The 14,204-nt window shown below is 38.4% G+C and overlaps 1 protein-coding gene across 9 annotated transcripts in view; it reads left to right on the forward strand.

Moving 5' to 3' along the window:
• Window positions 1-14,204, forward strand: part of grip2b (glutamate receptor interacting protein 2b) — a 382,378-nt gene that overhangs the window by 347,877 nt on the left and 20,297 nt on the right. For all 9 annotated transcript variants that reach the window (XM_061932424.1, XM_061932426.1, XM_061932423.1 and 6 more), the window contains exons 11-14: window positions 71-217; window positions 3,706-3,892; window positions 8,502-8,647; window positions 10,842-10,922. In XM_061932424.1, coding sequence (XP_061788408.1) covers window positions 71-217; window positions 3,706-3,892; window positions 8,502-8,647; window positions 10,842-10,922 — 561 coding nt within the window. The remainder of the gene's footprint in view (window positions 1-70; window positions 218-3,705; window positions 3,893-8,501; window positions 8,648-10,841; window positions 10,923-14,204) is intronic.

Genomic DNA, 14,204 nt, shown 5'->3' on the forward strand with positions numbered 1-14,204 from the left:
TAATACTAACAAAAGCCCCGAAACTTCCGGTGGTTCCATTCCGAAGTGAACGCCTCTCTCTTGTGTGCAGCTCTGGTGTCGGCCAGTTTTTCTCCAGGGTCCACGTCGGGCCCCAGCAGTCAGAGCGCCAACACTCTGCCTAGGCAGACTGTCCCCATGAGCCCCAGGAACTCGCTGCTCAAACGCAGACACAGAAAGAAGGACCACAAAAGCTCTTGTGAGCGTCACTCAAACGTCTTTGCACTAACACTTGCGTTGTTTTAGCCCCCTAAGACCCAAACTCTTGTATGGCATGCATTTTTTATTTATCTTGCCTATTTAGGCTCTTTGGAGCCTAATGAGTGTAAAAAAAAATAAGTTGAAAGTTGCCATCTGAAGTTTTGGATGTCTTTTCAGCCATCTAGTTACTAACATGTGATGTGGGATACTCTTCATCCACCACTAATTAGCCGTACAATGTCCTTGTAAGTGGAAACCTGGGTCTTGTAGAAGAAAACAATTGTATTTTGGTCTACACAACCAAAAATATGATGTCCACATATGTGGACGCCAGGTCCTGGGAGATAAAATCTACAAAACCCAAAACCAGTAAAGTTGTCACGTTGTGTAATTCGTAAATAAAAACAGAATACAATGATTTGCAAATCCTTTTCAATTTATATTCAATTGAATAGACTGCAAAGACAAGATATTTATTGTTCGAACTGAGAAACTCTTTTTTTTTTTGCAAATAATCATTAACTTAGAATTTAATGGCAGCAACACATTGCAGAAAAGTTGGCACAGGGGCAATTTTACCACTGTGTTACATGGCCTTTCCTTTTAACAACACTCAGTTAACGTTTGGGAACTGAGGAGACCAATTTTTTAAGCGTTTGAGGTGGAATTATTTCCCATTCTTGCTTGATGTACAGCTTAAAGGCCTACTGAAATGATTTTTTTAAATTTAAACGAGGATAGCAGATCCATTCTATGTGTCATACTTGATCATTTCGCGATATTGCCATATTTTTGCTGAAAGGATTTAGTATAGAACAACGACGATAAAGTTCGCAACTTTTGGTCGCTGATAAAAAAAAGCCTTGCCTGTACCGGAAGTAGCGTGACGTCACAAGTTGAAAGTCTCCTCACATTTCCCCATTGTTTACACCAGCAGCGAGAGCGATTGGAACCGAGAAAGTGACAATTACCCCATTAATTTGAGCCAGGATGAAAGATTCGTGGATGAGGAACGTGAGAGTGAAGTATTAGAGTGCAGTGCAGGACGCATCTTTTTTCGCTCTGACCGTAACTTAGGTACAAGGGCTCATTGGATTCCACACTCTCTCCTTTTTCTATTGTGCATCACAGATTTGTATTTTAAACCACCTCGGATACTATATCCTCTTGAAAATGAGAGTCGAGAACGCAAAATGGACATTCACAGTGACTGTTATCTCCACGACAATACATCGGTGAAGCACTTTAGCTACGGAGCTAACGTGATAGCATCAGGCTTAACTGCAGATATAAACAAAATAAATGAACCCCTGACTGGAAGGATAGACAGAAAACCAACAATACTATTAAACCATGAACCTGTAACTACACGGTTAATGCTTTCCAGCCTGGCAAAGCTTAACAATGCTGTTGCTAACGACGCCATTGAATCTAACTTAGCTACGGACCTCGACAGAGCTATGATAAAAACATTAGCTCTCCACCTACGCCAACCCTCATCTGCTCATCAACACCGAAGCTCACCTGCGTTCCAGCTATCGACGGAGTGACGAAGGACTTCACCCGATCATTGATGCGGTCGGCGGCTAGCGTCGGATAGCGCGTCTGCTATCCAAGTCAAAGTCCTCCTGGTTGTGTTGCTGTAGCCAGACGCTAATACACCGATCGCACCTACAGCTTTCTTCTTTGCAGTCTCCATTGTTCATTAAACAAATTGCAAAAGATTCACCAACACCGATGTCCAGAATACTGTGGAATTTTGCGATGAAAACTGAGCTTTTTGTAGAGGATACAATGGCGTCCCAATACTTCCGTTTCAACCATCGACGTCACACGCATACGTCATCATACCTAGACGTTTTCAACCGGAAGTTTTGCAGGAAATTTAAAATTGCACTTTATAAGTTAACCCGGCCGTATTGGCATGTGTCGCAATGTTAAGATGTCATCATTGACATATAAACTATCAGACTGCGTGGTCGGTAGTAGTGGGTTTCAGTAGGCCTTTAAGTTGTTCAACAGTCCGGGGTCTCCGTTGTGGTATTTTAGGCTTCATAATGCACCACACATTTTCAAATTGGAGACAGGTCTGGACTACAGGCAGGCCAGTCTAGTACCCGCACTCTTTTACTATGAAGCCATGCTGCTGTAACACATGGCTTGGGAATTGTGTTCTTTTTTTTTTCATGAAAAAAAAAAAAATTGTCTTACTGAAATAAGCAGGGTCCATGATAACGTTGCTTGGATGGCAGCATATGTTGCTCCAAAACCTGTATGTACCTTTCAGCATTAATGGTGCCTTCACAGATGTGTAAGTTACCCATGCTTTGGGTACTAATACACCCTCATACCATCACAGATGCTGGCTTTTGAACTTTGCGCCTATAACAAACCGGATGGGACTTTTCCTCTTTGTTCCGAAGGAGACAACGTCCACAGTTTCCAAAAATAATTTGAAATTTGGAATCGTCAGACCACAGAACACTTTTCCACTTTGCATCAGTCCTTCTTGGATGAGCTCTGGCCCAGCAAAGCTGGCAGCATTTCTGGGTGTTGTTGATAAATAGCTTTCGCTTTGCATAGTAGAGTTTTAACTTGCACTTACAGATGTAGTGACAAACTGTAGTTACTGAAGTTGGTTTTCTGAAGTGTTCCTGAGCCATATCCTTGACACACTGATGTCGGTTTTTGATGCAGTACCGCCTGAGGGATCCAAGGTAACGGGCATTCAATGTTAAGTGCAGTGATTTCTCCAGATTTTCTGAACCTTTTGATTATATTACAGACCTTAGATAGTGAAATCCCTAAATTCCTTGCAATAGCTCGTTGAGCAATGTTGCTCTTAAACTGTTTGATATTTTGCTCACGCATTTGTTCACAAAGTGGTGACCCTCGCCCCATCCTTGTTTGTGAATGACTGAGCATTTCATGGAAGCTACTTTTATACCCAATCATGGCACCCACCTGTTCCCAAATAGCCTGTTCACCTGTGAGATGTTCCAAATAAGGGTTTGATGAGCATTCCTCAACTTTCTAAGTCTTTTTTGCCACTCGTGCCAGCTTTTTTGAAACATGCTGTAGGCATCAAATTCCAAATGAGCTAATATTTGCAAAAAATAACAAAGTTTTCCAGTTTGAATGTTAAGTATCTTGTCTTTGCGGTCTATCCAATTGAATTAAGGTGGAAAAATATTAGCAAATCATTGTATTCTGTTTTTATTTACGATTTACACAACGTGTCAACTTCACTGGTTTAGGGGTTTGTAATAAATTATAAATGGAAACTATGAATTGTGGAGGTCGACAAGGGTCTGTTCTTAGACCAGTTTTATTTTATCCTATTATATAATGCCAAAGCATTTCATAAATATTCATAGTGACGTTGATGGTATCTAATCGTAGTATTAAGTTATATGCTGCGTTTTTTTTTAGCCATTTGAATTTTTTATAAATTAATGAACTTGAATCTTTTGTGAGCATATTTAGTGTCGCTGGCGTCCAGTTCAGTGGGTCCGGGTGGGCAGGTTGTCCACGTGGAAACCAGCGAAGTCATCCTGACAGGTGATCCACTCAATGGCTTTGGCGTGCAGCTGCAAGGAGGAATATTTGCTACAGAAACCCTCTCCGCACCCCCCCTCATCCAATTCATCGAGCCTGACAGCTCAGCAGAAAGGTGAGCGTCTTTTGGACAGACATACATAGAAAAAAACAAATTGGAAATAATATTACCGTATTTTTCGAACTATAAGTCGCAGTTTTTTTCATAGTTTGGCCGGGGGTGCGACTTATACTCAGGAGCGACTTATGTGTGAAATTATTAACACATTACCGTAAAATATCAAATAATATTATTTAGCTTATTCACGTAAGAGACTAGACGTATAAGATTCCATAGGATTTAGCGATTAGGAGTGACAGATTGTTTGGTAAACGTATAGCATGTTCTATATGTTATAGTTATTTGAATGATTCTTACCATAATATGTTACGTTAACATACCAGGCACGTTCTCAGTTGGTTATTTATGCCTCATATAACGTACACTTATTCAGCCTGTTGTTCCCTATTCTTTATTTATTTTAAACTGCCTTTCAAATGTCTATTCTTGATGTTGGGTTTTATCAAATACATTTCCCCCAAAAATGCGACTTATACTCCAGTGCGACTTATATATGTTTTTTTCCTTCTTTATTATGCATTTTCGGCCTGTGCGACTTATACTTCGAAAAATATGGTAATTGTTATTTTCTCTTTTTTTAATTTGTTTGTGCACAGTGTGCACAATAGGTTAGTAACCAATGGCTGCACCAGATTGAGCTATCAGTGAATTTCCATCTGTAGTAACAAATATAATGACGACTTATAAAACATCTACTCACATAGAAAACAAGACAACACAATCACATGTGAGCCCGAACACATCCACACACCTCATGAGTCAAATACGCCGTTTGGTTTTATTTCACAGCACCTTCAATTTCTTACTACCTTGCAAAATATTTACTGTGCTCAACCCTTTTAGGAGTTGCTCTCCTCGGTCAGGTTCCTTGTGTAAATACACAACGCTGAATGTCTACATATCCCACGGTGTTTGCAGCAGGGCTCGCATGGAAGCATGTGTGATGGCTCAGGGCAGCCATTTACTACATAAATTAAATCTGAATGAAGCATTAATTAAACATTATACCCTGGCTGGCAGTGGGAGATAGTGGGTGGCCGAGTGCTTTGACAAGTGGTCCTGAACGTGACATGCACAGTAATCGCCTTTTAGTCAAACCTTGTATGATGCAGTGTTGCTATGCACTGCTGATGTAAGCACAATGTGCAACCACAGAGTCAACCTAATGGACCTGTGTGTGTGTGTGTGTGTGTGTGTGTGTGTGTGTGTGTGTGTGTGTGTGTGTGTGTGTGTGTGTGTGTGTGTGTGTGTGTGTGTGTGTGTGTGTGTGTGTGTGTGTGTGTGCTTGTGTGTGTGTGTGCTTGTGTGTGTGTGTGTGTGTGTGTGTGTGTGTGTGTGTGTGTGTGTGTGTGTGTGTGTGTGTGTTCTTGTATTTCTATCCTTCTTGAGACAAGGAAAATTACCTTCCATATGAGGACTGATGAACAAGTTAGAACATAAATCATGGTCCCAATACGGAAAACCATTGCATCTAACAGAGAATGTCTCATTTGAAATCCATCAAAATTAGGGTGGTCTCAAAAAGGAGGGATTTTTCAAAGTGACTGTGTGTCGGTTTTAAAAGTGCTCCCCCTCTGGTCAATATATGAAATAACAAGTGTGTGTAAGAAATTTAAATGCGCCCCCTTTGGCTAAAATGTATTTTAAAAAATACATATGTATATAGAGACATACTGTAATAACTTAAAGTAAATAATGAAGATTAAAAACCAATTACAAACAAAAAATTCTAAACATATAAATATAAAATAAATTAACTAAAAGCAGTCTTTTTATCACAATGTGTCGACTTTTTTCTTATAAATTTGGGAACAATTTATCATATTATTTCTGTTTCTGTAATGTTGAAAAATGTTCTCGTAAAATTATTACTTTTGAATGCACAATGGTGACATTTGTCATATATAGTTCTGACTTTTATGACAATATTGCCAATTGTTTTTGTTGTTTATGTAAAACAGTGACATTTTTTGAGTAAAATTATGACTTTTGTTATAATTTTGCTGAGTAAAATTCCGATTATTAATATAATATTGCCAAAATGTTAAAGTTTTCTTATAAAATTGTGACTTTTGTCGAGTAAAATTACGACTCTTTTCATAAAATTTTAAGCTTTTCTTGTAAAATTGCAACTGTTATTGAGTAAAATTCCAACTTGTATCATATAATTGCACAAATGTTCAGTTTTTCTCGAAAAATGTTGACTTCCATTGAGTAAAATCACAACTTTTATTATAACACTGCCAAAATTCTAAGTTTTTTTGTAAAATTGTGACCTTTTTCTTGTGAAATTCCAACTAATTTTTCCAAACAAGCTTTTTTATATTTGCATAGTATGTATATATTATTAATGTTGTAAATACAAATATTTATATATCTAGAAAGGGTGGTCCCAAAAAGGTAGGCATTATTCAGAGGTCTCAAGAAGGTTACAAATACAAAAATGTGTTGTGTGTGTGTGTGTGTGTGTGTGTGTGTGTGTGTGTGTGTGTGTGTGTGTGTGTGTGTGTGTGTGTGTGTGTGTGTGTGGGTGCGTGTGTGTGTTCCTGTATTTCTACCCTTCTTGAGACATCAACAAGGAAAAGTACCTTCCATGTGAGGACCAGTGAACAAGTTAGGACATAAATCATGGTCCCAATACGGAAAAGCATTGCATCTAATAGAGAATGTCTCATTTGCACACCCGGTGGTGAAATCTATCAAAATGAGGGTGGTCCCAAAAAAGGAGGGATTTTTCAGATTGACTGCGTGTCGGTTTTAAAAGTGCTCCCCCTCTGGTCAACATATGAAATAACAAGTGTGTGTAAAAATTTGAAGGGCTCCTCCTCCGGCCAACATATGAAATAAGTGTGTGTAAGAAATTGAAATGTCCCCCTTTAGCCAAAATAAATAAAAATAAATAAATATGTATATAGAGACATACTGTAATAACTTGAAGTAAATAATGGAGATTAAAAACCAATTACGAACAAAAAATTAAAAAATGAACTAAAAGCAGTCTTTTTCTCACAATGTGTCGACATTTTTCTCATAAAATTGGGAACAATTTATCATATTCTTTCTTGTTCTGTAATATTGCAATATTTTCTCGTAAAATTATTACTTTTTATGTAAAATTATTGGTTTTTAATGCAAAATGGTGACATTTGTCATATAAAATAATGACTTTATATTGTTGTTGTTTTTTTCTTGTTTGTGTAAAACAGTGACATTGTTTGTGTAAAATTATGACTTTTGTCATAATTTTGCCAAGTAAAATTCCGATTATTGTAATATTGCGAAAATGTTAAAGTTGTCTTATAAAATTGTGACTTTTGTTGAGTAAAATTACGACTCTTTTCATAAAATTGCCCAACATTTTAAGCTTTTCTTGTAAAATTGTGACTGTTGAGTAAAATTCCAACTTGTATCATATAATTGCACAAATGTTCAGTTTTTTTGGTAAAATTGTTACTTCCGTTGAGTGAAATTACGACTTTTATTATAATACTGTTTTTCTTGTGAAATTGTGACCTTTTCCTTGGGAAATTCCAACTCATTTTTCACAACAAGCTTTTTTATACATGCATAGTATGTATATAGTATTACGGTATACAAATCTTTATATATCCAGAAAGGGTGGTCCTAAAGAAGGTAACAAATACAAGAGTGTGTGTGTGTGTGTGTGTGTGTGTGTGTGTGTGTGTGTGTGTGTGTGTGTGTGTGTGTGTGTGTGTGTGTGCGCTGATTGATCTAGCCCGCACACATTTGGTTGACTTGTTGCCTCCTGAGGCCACTCTTCATCTAACCGCGCTAATTAGCTGCTGGAATCGATAAACACATAAACATCTTCCTCTGCGCGCAACAGGGTGATTCCAAAACAAATGCACTTAAACCTTCCAAGCATTTAAACACACGGCATGATTGTTAAAAACCCTGTGTTGCTCTGACTGATTTTCATTTTGAAAATGTTAACGCTGCAGTTGATTACTTTGGTGAGAGGCTATGTTTTGTTTGCATTTTATTTGCATTATTACACTAAAAAAAGATGTATAACTTTTCCAGGAAACCTTGCAGAAAGATGGTGCAGATCAAATATTTTTATTTTTATTTGTCAACTTACATTTTGGCCAGACTTGTCCAAGGTGTAGTTCAGCTGGGCTAGGCTCCAGCACCCGCCCGCGACCCCAAAAGGGACAAGCGGTAGAAAATGGATGGACGGATGACATTGTGGCCAAGTAGGGCAGTGACCCACCAAATCCAGCAGATGGCGCCGTAGCGAGAGGAAAAAAGCCTGCTGTGTGTGATGAGTGGCAATACTTTCTAAAGTGCATTACTGCCACCTATAGGACTGAAGTGCAACAGTATTGCCTGCCATTTCAGACCAATCAGAAATGTGTGTGTTACCCGCTGTCCTGCCCAGACCCAAACCCACATCCACACATTATCATCAAATGAGTGTTGAGCAGAGTTTGCCTGTGACAACAAGCCGGCACAGGCCTGTGTTCTTTCTCAGTCTAATTACAGTTCTTTTACTTGTTTTTAAGAACTAGATGTAGTAATCGACAAGGCCGACATTTGGGGTTTCTATGTCACATCTCCACGGTAATTGTTGCCCCTGTAGATGTGGCCTTCTGCAAGTCGGGGACCGCCTCCAGTCCATCAACGGCATCCCCACCGAGGACGGCACCCTGGAGGAGGCCAATCAGCTTCTACGGGATGCGGCCCTTACCAACAAAGTGGCCCTGGAAATCGAGTTTGATGTGGCAGGTGTGTCACATTTTTTATACGTTAGTCAATACTAACATTCAGGTCCTGCGTTAGAGAGTAACGATTGATCGATATATCGATAGATCGATTTGCACTCCTAAGATAGAAGAAAATCGATCCGTGCTTGGCAAGTTGGCCTTCCGGAAGATATACCGTATTCTCCGGATCGATTGTTTTTCATATATAAGGCGCACCAGATTATAGGGCGCATTAAAGGAGTCATATTATTATTATTTTTTTCTAAATTGAAAACATTTCCTTGTGGTCTACATAACATGTAATGATGGTCCTTTGGTCAAAATGTTGCATAGATTATGTTTTACAGATCATCTTCAAGCCTCTTTCTGACAGTCGCTTCCGGATGCGCCGTTTTGTGGTCGGTCTTATTTACGTGGCTCACCTTCGGCAGCATCTTCTCCCCGTCATCTTTGTTGTAGCGGTGTAGCGTGCAAGGACGGGAGTGGAAGAAGTGTCAAAAGAAAATCAATAACTGAGCAGCTTCTCCTCATCCGCCGGAAATGCGTCCCGTGAAAAACCGTCCTAATAACTCAAGTTCCTGGAGTAAATAATGTAAACTCACTACACCGGTATGTTTTAGCGCTTTCATGGCGAGTTTACAGGCAGATATAAGTAAGAACTTTACACTACTATATAGAAATATAGAAATGGCAACAGCGGAGGATGAATGTCCCATAACAAGAAGATAGAGAAAAAGAAGAAGCTTATCGACTGCGGTGTTGCAAGGACTACAAAGGCGGACGGGCGCAATTTTTCAGGACTTATGCAGATCCCAAATACAGATCAGCAGGTACCAGAAGGTAAGAAAAGTTGCTTTTACATAATATTGCTAAACAAAACGCCAGCTAATAATAATAATACTCGTATGTTGAAGCACAGTACAATCCATCAAGCGGTGCGGCTTCATAGCTTACCAAAGTCGTACTGAAACATTCTGATAGATTTTTGAGCACTGTTTGTAATGTTCTATATTTTCAATGGAACATATACAATGTTGGCGTTGTTTACTTCAGTCATATTGCAGTCTACACATATCTCTAGTGTGTGACTGCTATCTACTGGTCACACTTATTATTTTCACCATGTACCAAATAAAATAGCTTTGAAGTCGGTAAGCAAAACCAGAATTATTCCGTTCATTAGGTGCACTGTCGAGTTTTGAGAAAACAAAATTATTTTAAGTGTGCCTTGTGGTCCGGAAAATAGGGTATATTGATCTAACATCGATTTAAAAAGTAATTTTATTGATACTACAAAGGAAAATATTGCCTTTAAAAACAGCATAATCGATATAAAGTTGTTTTAGCACTTGTTTAGATATTGAAAGACTATAAACATTATGTGAAAACGTTTACTTATTTCCCTCACCTTCTTGTGCAGATCTCGAAGAACATATTCTGAAAACGTTTTTTTTATGATCGGGCGAACTTAATAAAGCTGAAAGAGCGCAGCAATTTCTGACTTTTCGACCCGGCTATGCTGGAGTCCTTCTCTGCGCTAGCATGCTATGCTAACCATTTGTTCAGACCACTGCAGACCGAGCCAACAGATGACAACAAGCCGAAACTAAAGCGTGGCAGATGAGGCGGAGGTGACCAACTCGACCTTAGACTCCGATGCGTGGTTATCAAAGGAAGGCTAACTCTTTCGGTTGTACGACTGGCAATTATTCAGTCTCTGGAAAATAAGATATACAAACTTCGACTAACAAACAAGGTGTACCTACAACTGACCATAAGATCATTTCAAACTTCTGCAATGAAAATGTGTAATATCTGACTTTTTATCTGCCCAGAAAACTGCAACGTATTATTTTGAGTATCGTGTACATCCCCCAATCCTTCTCCGCTAAGGAGGACGATGCACTACAGTACCTTGCAAGAAAAAACAGGAATATAGGAGACTTCACCTGCAGTACAATATCAGTATTTATTTCACAGTCACACTGTTTGATGTTTTGGCTAAAAAGTTACTGGATCGATTTCAACTCACTGAACCGTTTCGGATCGTGTTTTTTCTAAAAAATGGTATCGCCCCTGAATCGCATATTCATCCACAAATTCTGAATCTAGTTCAAGTTGTCAAGTTACATCAATAAAAGGAACTGGAGCTGAACTACGTTCACCCTGGAGTTCCTGCATGTGTTTTGTTGAAGTGTGTGTTTGTCTTATTACAGAGTCTGTGGTGCCGAGTAGTGGAACTTTTCACGTCAAACTACCCAAAAAAAGAGGAGTGGAACTGGGCCTCACCATTAGTGGTACGTGCACACACTCACTCGCACGCACAAACACTGCAAAATGTTTTTGTCACCTCTATACAGGTAAAGATAAATCATATGTTTTTGGTCACTGCTGTCACTGTATGAAGACATAAGCCAAAAGTTGCATTAAATGAACAATCTGCAGTTTCTTTTGTATTTTTTTATTTAAATCCAGTGCTGTATTTAAACTTGCACACACATAAATTCAAGACAATAAATAAGTAAATGATTACAAAATAATAAAAAAAAGAAAAATACAAAAATGGCAAAAAAGTAAATAGTTAAAAAAAAAGAAATATATAACAATGATCATAACAATAATAATAAAAATACTTAACTACCTTTTATTGTCATTCAAATTTGAACTTTACAGTACAAATAAGAACAAAATGTTGTATTAGCTCGTTGTAGTTCAGTATAAAAGAGCAATAAGGTGCAGAGTGTTTGCATTTACAAAAGAAAAGATTGCACTTTTGCATATGCAATGTTTTGTTTCAAGGCTTGTTTAAGTTAAGTTACAAACCCCGTTTCCATATGAGTTGGGAAATTGTGTTAGATGTAAATATAAACGGAATACAATGATTTGCAAATCATTTTCAACCCATATTCAGTTGAATATGCTAATAAGACAACATATTTGATGTTCAAACTGATAAACTTTTTTTTTTTTGCAAATAATCATTAATTTTAGAAATTGATGCCAGAAACACGTGGCAAAGAAGTTGGGAAAGGTGGCAATAAATACTGATAAAGTTGAGGAATGCTCATCAAACACTTATTTGGAACATCCCACAGGTGAACAGGCAAATTTGGAACAGGTGGGTGCCATGATTGGTTATAAAAGTAGATTCCATGAAATGCTCAGTCATTCACGAACAAGGATGGGGCGAGGGTCACCACTTTGTCAACAAATGCATGAGCAAATTGTTGAACAGTTTAAGAAAAACCTTTCCCAACCAGCTATTGCAAGGAATTTAGGGATTTCACCATTTACAGTCCGTAAAATCATCAAAGAGTTCAGAGAATCTGGAGAAATCACTGCACGTAAGCAGCTAAGCCCGTGACCTTCGATCCCTCAGGCTGTACTGCATCAACAAGCGACATCAGTGTGTAAAGGATATCACCACATGGGCTCAGGAACACTTCAGAAACCCACTGTCAGTAAATACAGTTGGCCGCTACATCTGTAAATGCAAGTTAAAACTCTTCTATGCAAGGCAAAAACCGTTTATCAACAACACCCAGAAACGCCGTCGGCTTCGCTGGGCCTGAGCTCATCTAAGATGGACTGATACAAAGTGGAAAAGTGTTCTGTGGTCTGACGAGTCCACATTTCAAATTGTTTTTGGAAACTGTGGACGTCGTGTCCTCCGGACCAAAGAGGAAAAGAACCATCCGGATTGTTACAGGCGCAAAGTTGAAAAGCCAGCATCTGTGATGGTATGGGGGTGTATTAGTGCCCAAGACATGGGTAACTTACACATCTGTGAAGGCGCCATTAATGCTGAAATGTGCATACAGGTTTTGGAGCAACATATATTGCCATCCAAGCAACGTTACCATGGACACCCCTGCTTATTTCAGCAAGACAATGCCAAGCCACGCGTTATATCAACGTGGCTTCATAGTAAAAGAGTGCGGGTACTAGACTGGTCTGCCTGTATTTCAGACCTGTCTCCCATTGAAAATGTGTGGCAGATTATGAAGCCTAAAATACTACAACGGAGACCCCCGGACTGTTGAACAACTTATGCTGTACAGCAAGCAAGAATGGTAAAGAATTCCACCTGAGAAGCTTAAAAAATGTGTCTCCTCAGTTTCCAAACGTTTACTGAGTGTTGTTAAAAGGAAAGGCCATGTAACACAGTGGTGAACATGCCCTTTCCCAACTACTATGTCACGTGTTGCAGCCATGAAATTCTAAGTTATTTATTATTTGCAAAAAAAAAATAAAGTTTATGAGTTTGAACATCAAATATGTTGTCTTTGTAGTGCATTCAATTGAATATGGGTTGAAAAGGATTTGCAAATCATTGTATTCCGTTTATATTTACATCTAACACAATTTCCCAACTCATATGGAAACGGGGTTTGTAGATTTAATAAATACCGACCATAAGATAAGGGTTTATATTTAGAGTTTTACAGCATTCTTCCTAAGCAACAAAGTAGATTTCACATTGAAGAATATACTCATTTTTTTTGGGCAGCATTTCTGCGTTTATCAACAGGGATACACTTAAGACCCTTGCCGGTGCCCTCATACAGTGTCATTTTGACTACGCCTTCACCTCATGGTTCACCAGTATCCCCAAGCCACTAAAAACAAAACTGCAAACTTCCCAAAACAAGCTGGTGAGACTCCTGCTCAACCTCTCATACAAGACTCATCTAACTCAACCCCACTTTAGCAAATTGGGATGGCTTAGAGTTGAGGAAAGAGTATACCAAATCGCAATGTGCCTGGTATTCAAAATACTCAGAGAAACTATCCCCAAGTACCTGTTCAACCATTTCACCAGAGTAAGTGATGCTCACAGGTACTACACAAGAAGGAGTTCCACAGCCCTCGTCCCCCCCCCAAATTCAAGATTGTCATGGGAAAAAATGCATTCTACTATTTTGCCACCACACAGTGGAATGCACTACCAACAGACCTTAAAATTCAAACTTCCCTACTAAATTTTAAAACTGCCATAAAATCATGGCTCAGCTCAACCTCTACCTGATCTGAACCAAAATTGATCTCCAGCAACTTTCCGAAGCATCAAACAGGTTTATATGTGGTTATAGTGTATACATATTTTCTCATTCTGTTGTGCACACTTTTGGAGTCAACATGTGCATAGTCATGTACATAGTGTATATACCCCCGCCCCCTTTTTTGTATATATTGTTTTTGAAATCATCGGACATGTATACTGTGTATATGTACATGATTGATCCATTTTTTTTACGTAATTTTTGATATACATGATACAGGTTATAGCCTATATATTTTATTAATGAATGTATCAAATGTGATGAATATATAATGGACCACAATGGAAAACAAGCCTCTTGGCTTTTTGTGCCATCCATTTGCCTTTTTAAAGCATTACATGGATTCAATTATTTAAGATGTCAATAAATGTCTCAATCAATCAATCAATCAATCAATCTTATGAATATTAACATTACCATAAAATAATAATTTGAAATAAAAAAAAAGGCCTAATCTAATATCCACAATAGTCAAAGGGGTTGTAGGCTTCTCGTGAAGTCTCTTTATTGCAATAA

This window comes from Nerophis lumbriciformis, linkage group LG38 (assembly GCF_033978685.3).
Source record: "Nerophis lumbriciformis linkage group LG38, RoL_Nlum_v2.1, whole genome shotgun sequence".
NCBI lineage: Eukaryota > Metazoa > Chordata > Actinopteri > Syngnathiformes > Syngnathidae > Nerophis > Nerophis lumbriciformis.